This window comes from Atta colombica, unplaced genomic scaffold (genome assembly GCF_001594045.1).
Source record: "Atta colombica isolate Treedump-2 unplaced genomic scaffold, Acol1.0 scaffold33, whole genome shotgun sequence".
Taxonomy (NCBI): Eukaryota; Metazoa; Arthropoda; class Insecta; order Hymenoptera; family Formicidae; genus Atta; species Atta colombica.
In genome coordinates this window covers 2133712-2143717 of record NW_017259437.1, presented here as the reverse complement: position 1 = coordinate 2143717, position 10006 = coordinate 2133712, and the positions used below count along the sequence as shown (strand labels likewise).

The 10006-nt window shown below is 36.1% G+C and overlaps 1 protein-coding gene across 1 annotated transcript in view; it reads left to right on the top strand.

The window, feature by feature from the left end:
- LOC108690516 overlaps positions 1-7344 on the top strand; it is a 15188-nt gene extending 7844 nt beyond the window's left edge. The window contains 4 exon segments of the mRNA XM_018197848.1: positions 1127-1262; positions 3427-3560; positions 5060-5366; positions 7186-7344. Of these exon segments, the coding sequence (XP_018053337.1) occupies positions 1127-1262; positions 3427-3560; positions 5060-5366; positions 7186-7271 (663 nt within the window). The 3' untranslated portion in view covers positions 7272-7344.
- The last annotated feature ends 2662 nt before the right edge of the window (positions 7345-10006 follow it).

The window sequence follows — 10006 nt, the reverse complement described above, 5'->3', positions numbered from 1 at the left end:
GTGTGTGTGTGTGTGTGTGTGTGTGTGTGTGTGTGTGTGTGTGTGTGTGTGTGCGTGTGTGTATAGAGTTATAATAGTTTTATATAGTACATGTAGTACACTCTAAATTTTTTAAAGTGCACTTTCATTCTAAAGAATAAAAATCAAGGTAATCTTGAAAAAGAGTAATTCAATTTTCAATCTTTAAGAGTGAGATTTCATAAAAATTTTAGAGAGTACAGTTCAATACCGTAAATGTATATACAATTTGCGACATTGAATTACAATTTGTACTCTTCAAAGTATTCCTTCTAAATAGATTCTATTTTACGAACGATTCATGGATGCATCGTTTATACTTTATACATTCTTCACAACTCAAGTTGCTTAAAGCGCCGTTAAATATAATTTTATACGCGGTACATGTGGTCCAACAGTCCAGTTTTTAATTCTGGCCGCGGACATGACAGCTCCGATTACGATCTAATGTCGACTGTTGTGACGAATGTCCGTGCAATGAGATGCGACACGTATCCACAGTCGGATGGAATAGATCATTCTGCATTATTGCACTTGCACGCGCGATTTTTAACATCCAATCGTTCTAACGTTCCGTGCGTCGCATTTTTGCGATACGAATGCCAAGCCGCGGGCGCTTTTCACTGCAATTCGAAACGCAATTCGGACACCTTGCTGCGATATTCATTACTTTTAACATCCCCGATAACGACTCTCGGCAATCGGCAGTCGATGTATGTACAAAAAAAAGAAGAGAGGAAAAAAGCAAGCCCGAGTGCATCGCGAATATTTAACATCGCGAATGGACCGCGGGGAAACGCGAGACGAGGTTCCCGTTTGGGGATCAAACTGGGGCTGGTACCGAATAACCAGGTCGGTCGCATGTCGTGCGATTGGCGGAAGCATTGGTCATTAATGGATTGGACGGATTCCTGTCGTAAGCGCATCCGTTACGTATTCTCGTATGTACACGTACATGCCGTGCATATCCACCCGGGAGAATTCCCGCAGTCCTTGTGTCCCCGATAATCGTGACAACGACGACGACGACGACGAAAGACGAGGAAGACCGACGAAGACGTCTTCGTGCCGAGGCGCACGATCGTAATGAATTATCCTTATTTCGCAGAAAACGGAGAGCAACGCGACACAGGTCGTGCTGACAAAGTTGGAATTGGAGGCGGCAGGCGCGTACAGCTGCGAAGTATCAGCCGATGCACCTTCCTTCCACACGGCTATAGTTTACGCGGCGATGAACGTCGTCGGTAAGTGTCTCCTGTTCTCCGGTGCTCTTACTGCGTATATACGTTTATAACTTAGGACGCCATCGTCGACTGCGTAAAAAAACACGTAGAGCGTTATTATACCAGTCGGGGCGATTTAACGCGCTTCATCCACTTTACGGTCGAGACTGTCCTGGCGATATCGAGTTTTTGATAAGGGGAATAATAATAAGCGCGCTATTTAAATCGCACTCACGCCGTCGTAAATAAAACTTTTACGATAATTTACTGTAAGATCGACGAACCGAAGCGCTTCGCGAAAAAAAAGAGAAGGGGGGAGGGGAAAGAGAAAAACTGGAGAGATTCCTATGCCTCGCGAGCGACGCGACGCCTTTTGCAATTTACAGGGATTGCGCGTCGAGTAATATATTTTAACAACGTAAACTGCACGTCGCTATTTTCGAGGTTCCTTCATTAAAACCTGGCATCCGATAAATTCTGCCCTAGCAACATTTTGCTGGGACTTCCTTTTCAAATATACCGTAATCTATTCCGATCGTATTACATACGAACGTACTCCCGGAGAAAATTAAATGTCTTTTTTAATTACTCGTGTCTCTCGCGCGCGCGTCACAGCCAGCCGCGGCTCGCAAATGAGGAACAAGAAAATATATACTGTATATAGGAATAAATACATATTTGCGCGGCGCTCGAGAGCTCGCGGAGTTTCGGAGATACGACACAAATCTTCCGCAAGGACGGGACTATTCAATTCTCGCGTCTCGCGCTCGCGTCAGAGAGCGGCGACACTTTTATATTCGTTGCGTTTGCCCCGTTTCGTCGTAAAGGCGCGACGAGGCGCACGAATTTACGTTCCACCATAAAAAGTGAAAAAGTAATATTTTCCGAGCCCCGGGCTGACGGCGACACGTACAGGTGTCTGCAACGACTTGCGCGTGTGTGCGTTATTGTATACTTGACAACGCGTGCCGATAGCGAAACGGTCGGGGGCACGCGAGCGCGAATCTCTCCGTCTCTATCGTAAGAGAAGAATTTTTCGTACGAGGGACGAGAGTGCGAGAGAAAGGCCGTTTCGCCCCCCTCGTATCGACCAACCATCACCGCCGAAAGTTTCGACTGCGTCGGGCTTTAAGGAACGACGACGTCCGGTCAAGCCCGGTCAAAGCGACAACGTCTCGACTGCACGCAAGCTCATGCGATGCTTGGTCGCCTACGTATCTACAGGGTGGCTGAATCTAAAGAATCATCTTTCAAATTACACTGAAAAAAGAGTGGTAACAGTTATCAAATGTAAACCGAAATAGTTTCAGTCAAATATTAAATATATTCGGTTAACACAATTAAAAATAATTTTATTAAAAAAAAATAGATTTAGTAATTATTACACCAAACGGTTGGTTATATTATTATGTTTGATAAACTTATTAGTCTCTTTTCCTCTCTTTTTAATGCCGAGAGAGATAGAGAGGGAGAGAGTTTTAAATCTTGCTTGATGCAATCAGACTATCAAATTCATATAAGATTGCAAAGGAAAATTAAATGGGTTTATGACTACAACGAACCTACAACGAACAACACAGAAAGTTCTTGAATCAATTAATGTGAATTATTTATTGTCATAACAAAACAATCAAATAATATAATCAAATACGTTTCGATTTTATTCTCTTAATTCATTTATGGTAATTATCTTTTATATATGTAGAATACATACACGTATTCTTTGTCTAATGGCATCTTATTATGAAGAAATAACTCGGAAGTTTGGCAACTGAGAATTTTTTTCTTATCGTTTAAATATTTTAGCTCCTATTCCGCAACTCTTAATGACAGTGTCGGTATATTATATTTTCTCGTAGTTGCTGCGTAGTTTTTGTATAAAATCAATGCAATGACATTAATATTGTCGTTAAGAATTAAAGAATAAAGGACTTAATCTCACATGAAATGAGATTTTACTTCAGTTTGGGATATGCAGTTTAAGAATTTATTGTAAACACTTTAATGTGAGAAACTGAAGATTTGTTGAAAGTAGAATAGTTTTCTTTGATATTTTCGAAAGAAAATCTGCTTTCGACACCACGAAATAGTACGTATGCATGGAGGGTGGCTCACTAAGGCCAGAGGCTGGGGTTGCTAAGATCTGGAGCACTCTATATATGTGGAGTATATATTGCCTTCGCAGAATTGCCCTCTGAGATGCCGTCGATACAGGGACTAAAGAGGAAATACCGCGTCGACGATCCGCTACGTTTGAACTGTACATCTGGCCGGAGCAAACCCGCCGCGAATCTCACTTGGTATATCAACGATCGACAGGTATGCTCTAACTGCTAATGATAGTAATGCGCGCGCGGTTAGACGAGAGGATAGACGGACGGAAAGGAATGGGAGAGAAGGATCAGATACCTCTATTTAGTTTATCCCAGCTTTGATCCATTATCCCTGATCAAACGTCAGAGACAAGGGAGCTTATGGGATACGTTCCTCTTCGAGATGTTCCAAAGTTGGAGCGAACAGCATCCGCAGTACGGAAAATAATTTAATATTCCGATTCTCAATTAGTGTATAATATTATAACGTAAATGTCTCTTAATTAAGGCTTGATTGAGACAATGTTCGAAAAATTTTAAATCTTTGTTTATCATCTAAGTAATTAAATCTTTTTCGAGTAATTAATTAAGTAATTAAATTTGCTGTTTTAATAATAAATCAAATTTTTTTTAAACGATAAAATGCTTTAATCCTAGTATATATTTTAAAGTCATATTTTTACAAAACGTAATAAACGTCGCATTTGCAATGCTCAAAATAGTTTCCTTAATCACCTTACGTCAACGCACCTCTACGTAAATTATTTCACGTACTAGGCACGAACGCATGGTTGTCGGAAAATTGAAATCGCCGTACTACCGAGAATTTATATAACAGCAGCATTAATGACATATGAAGCAGCGCGAATATATTATTTTATCCTTATACCACAATATCAATATTTATTTTATCTCTTAACAAGCTATTATAGCTATCGTTAACTCATCATGGCCATCAAATAATGAAACCTAATTAACTTTCTAAAATTAAATATATTCGAAATTATTTACTACTATAGCAGAATATATGTACCGCTCTGATATACATATTATGATTATAAATAACCTTTCCACATTATCTATATTACATTTATATGCTATACATATTTACAGAGAATAGACAAAATAATATGAACACTTGGGAAATATACATTTATTTTGCCACTTGTTTTGTTAATAAGAGAGTGGTTCATTATTTTTAATACACATTCTGTCCTTATTGGAATAATCACTCAATGCTTAAATAGTTACCAATAGATAATGTATTATTTTTTAGAACATCTATCAATTGCTATAAATCATTGGAGAAGGAAATTTTCTTCTCATTCTATATTTTCCAAAATTATCCTTTCTCCAAAACTTCTTTCCTGACCAGTCGCCTGATTCGAATATTATTTGTAATTTTGAAGAGCAAAGATGAGAAACAGATTTCCTTTTCCAATATCTTTTAAACAATTAGAAGATGTTCTGCGAAAAGGTATAATAACACTGTAGCAGTTATTGTACTATTCGAGTATTTATGACACTATTTCAACAAGAATAGAAACTCTGCATTAAAGATAAATGGTAAACTAAATTCTTATTAATAAAAAGTAGATATTACATTTCTCAAGTGTTCGCATTGTTTTATCTATCTCCCGTATAACTGTAACACATATTTAGAGAAGTTTTGCGTAACTCTATTGACACTAATTTGTATCTTTTTTGTTTCTTTTCTCTCTTCAGCCTCTCAAAGCGCACGTTCGCACGTACAGCCCGCTCGACACGAACGAATCGGAGTGGCAGATTTCGCAAATTGGGCTCCAATTCCTGGTTTCGCACGATCACTTCGTGAGCGGCAAGCTGAAGATACGTTGCAGTGCGTCGATATACGATATTTATTGGCAGAGCACGGAAGTTAGCGCCGAGGAAGATCGGCCGCGAGTGATACATTACGAGCCTGCCGCGACTATCGTTGGTATCAACTATCTGCAGCCACCGCCAAATTTTCAGACCGGCCAGAAGAAACCTGACGGGCAGGTTGGAGTAAAAGGTAACGTTTCTTCACTTTTTCATGCCGCAATATATTTGCGTTACTTAATTGATTGCTCTAAGAGGCACAGAAATAATAATTCCATGATAGTAAAATATCAATTTACGGATAAATTATAAAATGCTAAATACCATGAGAATACGTAAGAATTAAAAATGTATATGCATACGTATATTATAGAGGAAAACCCCCTATTATGAGATAGCAGCGTTTCTGCTAAACTAATAGATGCTATCTATTGGTATTCCACCATGAATTTATTGCGTGAATTGAAAACTATTTAGTAGAAAATTCATTATTAGATTATGCCTGTCATTGTCAAAGAAAAGATTTTAGGATTTAGATGTCTTCAAGTTTCATTGAGATGAGCTTTTAAACATTGTTTATTATTTAATAAATAAATATTTAGCAATAAATTCTTCATGTAGTGATAGAGTAAGGTCGTACTAATAGAAAAATATGGGATATGTTGAATTGCTTAATTGCAGAAATTAAATTTGATGAGTAAAACCATAAGACGTGGAAATCGTAATATGAGATATCCAGGATATTTCTAATATGAAATAACTCATGCTCTCATGTCATAGTGAAAATCATTGTTAAAGTATAAATGTTATTGTACAATAATAAAAAAAGGACAACCGAAATGAATCTCGAGTATTTACTTCTGCGATGCTTAATTTCAACTAAATCTGAAGACGAATTTTGGATATAATGTATCACGTACTCATTTTTCGCGCACATTTTTGGCTGTGTTTGTTTGTATTTAAAAAAGAAAATTAAATAAAGTTTTTTGGTTACAATACTGATATACTTTACATTTTAATATCGATTTCTTGAGGCATCTCATATTAGGAGCAGAATTTTTTGACTTTGCGATTTGTTCACTTTTTACATTTCTTTAATTTAAAAAAAAAATGGAATTTGAATTAAATTTTATATAACATTATCTTAAAGTTTATTAAATTTCCTTTAAAATGACTTATTATTTTTTTAAATTCTAAACTTCTAGTATTTACCTAAAATGGAACTTGGTATCTCATAATAGGAGCCTTTCCTCTATAACTTTATTTTCTAAAATTTTCAGATTGAATTTCTCTTAAAGATTGAAAATTGATTTATTCTTTTTTAAGACTGGCTCTTTAGAGATTCTATTCCAAAGAATTTAAAGAATATATATATTACAATTTATGTTCAATTCAAACATGTGGGGTGAGTATGCCGAGTCTCAGACTCCATTTTCAAAAATTTAACTTGCAATTATTGCTTCTGCTTCTTTTTATTTTGTCGTTATTTCTATTTTTGTTTCTACTTATAAGTAATTGTCGTTTTATAGAGAAATTATTTATGTCTAAAAACTCTATTTAGAGAGAGAGAAACATAATATAATATATGTACACCCCCCCCCCCCCCACACACACATATAATAGAAATAATTACGCCAACTCGATGCATTATTTGTATATATTCATTATTTCAAGGAGACATAATTCTCTAAATATATTATATTGCTGTCCATTACGTCTTCAATTATTTATCGAAATTCGAGACACTTTGAGAATCTAGACGCGGATTCCATTGCTTAGAGAGAGTTCTATTTTTTCGAACTTGAACAATATCCGGCGAACTCGATGAGCTTTTTGACCTCCTTAGGCTTAGGCGTTTACTTTGAAACACAGACGGGGCATTCAGAAAGCTATGCTGTTGAGCCGCAATCTGAATTCCTCCGCTCGCACGACTCAATTCCTTGAGAAAGAAAAAAAAAACAAACAAGAAATGGGAGATTGTATTATTAGCATCTCGTTCGATAATTTTTCAGTGCTGGGGTCCTCCACGGTGAATCTGCGGCCGTCAGCGAGGATCGTTTTGGAATTGTTTGCGCTTCTTCTAATCGTCATTCGTTAAAGGCATATAGTGCATCGTTCGAGAAACGCGCTTTGGAACACTGCGTACGTTGACGTGTTTGTAAGAAGAGGAGGAGGAGAAGAAAGAGGAGGAGGAGGAGGAGGAGGAGGAGGAGGAGGACGAAGAGATGGAGGAGAAGAAGAAGGAAGAGACTGGCGGAGAGCTCGAGAGGTGCTTTGTGCGATGATGACGTTTCCTCTATGGGATCGCCTCGGATCACCACGCAGCAGTAATATCCAACCGGAGCGAATACAGAAAGCTCCTTGGATCACGTCATAGCGATGAAACCTGAAAGGCTTGTTCGAATGGTGGAGGAATGGAAGTGACGGGACGCAACCGATAGTTCGATCGGCTTCGGACGACTAGAAAAGGCCGAAAAAAAAATCGTGTACGAAGGGCGAATTCCAGCGAGATGATTATCCGACGTTCACTCATCCGACGATCAACGAAATGTCCAAAATGCACTACAGCGACGACAGACGCGGCTGGATATATATACTCGGGATATATATTCAGGAGTTATTTTATTATTATTAGACCATGTACTCTTGCTTCCTTCCAGCGGGAATAATATGTTTGCAATGTGTAGGTATACGTATACATACATATAGTACGTTTCGTCGCATCGTATGAGAAGATAGTTTTTTTTTCGTACTTTTATAACTCAGAAGGAGACTATAACGTAGCATGAATGTACGTGCGTATTCCTCAACAGCGTAAAGACAGATATACATGGAATACAAACATATACCCATAAATGCGTATAACACGACAGATATGAATATATAAAATCGCTCGATTATATACACACACACACACACACACACACACACACACACACACACACATATATATATATACACATATTTATTCACACAAATACGCATACACACACACACACACAAACATACATACATACTGCCATACTTTTTCTCTGTACGAATAACTGATAAGTAAAAGTGTTCGAGAAAAATATATATTGCGGCCCGCCTAAGTATTTTACAGTGTGCGAGATGATGTACCTGAATCGGATATTTGCGCGAACTTCTTTTTTGTGTTGCTATTTAGGAACTATGTATTATACGATAAGCGAGAAAAGAAGATGTGCTATATCGAGTTATATATATGATAACGACACAATTTTGTGTATCTCAGTCATTCCATTTCGTATTAAAGCGTAATTAATTTATTAAACGTGGCTGATTTAATTGATGTACAGTACGTCTTATGGAGTTTATTATAAATTCATTAAGTATACTGCCACTGTGTTTCCTTGTGTGCAACCTCTATTTTTTACAATCTCGTAGCAATTCACATTGCATTCTAATACTTTTTTTTTTACATTCACATCATGCAAAAAGAATCTACTGTCTGCGCGTAGATATATCATTCATCAAATATCGGCTAACATCATAAATTATATCGCGCGCAGTTTGCGCTTATCGATATTCGATTCGTTTTTTATCTCAAATGAATTACCGATGAATGTTTTAGTAAAAGTCACGTTAAAACTAAAATATACTATCAATTAAGGCTAAGGCATAAGAATAGAATATCTGAAATATGTATATTGAAATTAAAATAATTTTTCTGATTTTCTTTTTTTATCACATAGCTAAACGTAATTATTCAGATGAGTATAACGGTTTGATTTCTTGAACAATGTATATGTATATTGTGTACATTTATATTAATACTGATATTGATATGAGAATATATTATACTTATGATAAGCATGATAATAAGCATAATGTGAATGCAAAACAATTATTCTTATTAAAAAACAAAATTTTATTATATATTAGTTATTCTATTGACGCGTTGCGTTAACAATATAATCTTATTTTCTATACTAGAGCAAATATCTATCCATTTTAAACGATTCAGATCAGTATTAAAACAATGCCGTGATTTAAATAATGCGCAAATGCAAAGAAGAGGGCCGGTAGTCGGCTACTGGTGAAAATGCTTGATTCCCGTGAACATTAAATAAAATATCATTCGACAAAAGCGCGCGTTAATTTGCCCGGCGAATCGAGGAACGCCGCTTTGCGGATTATTATATTTATTTATGCATGACCGCCGTGTGTGTACGCCGCTAGTATGATAACTCAATTATTGTACTTCGTACAATGTTTACCCAGTGTCGTTATGCGAAATATATAACCACACAGGTATTTTTAATACTTGTATATTGTTCGTAATTATATATGCCAGGAAAATTGGATTATTTAAATAACCTAAACCTAAAGTATTAAATTTGTTAATCTTAATGTTTTTTTTTTTCTACGAATTTTTTAAAATACATTCATAATTATTCTGTATTAATATCTTAACGATTTTTCAATTTAGATTATAATTTTAATTTTTACAATTATTCGATTTTGTGAATCTCACATTAACTTGTTGAAGTATGATAAATACTTTGAAAGTATGTTAAATACTTTCAAAATATAATATTTTGATATCACGATTTCTCCAAAAAGAAACATTACTAATTATTTCGGAATTCATCTTTAAATTTTGCACTACGCAATTCTAGTTGAGATGATTATCTCTGAAATAGCTTTGAAAGTTTTCAATATTCTTCTCTTTTATTTCATAAGGATCTTATTGAACAGTTGAAGTGTTCGTAGAATGCGACGGACAATCTGGAAATGTGATTGTTTATCGTAATATTCTTTTTTTAAGCATAAAAGAAGTTTTTCAAGAGTTTATGAAAATGCAATAGTCGA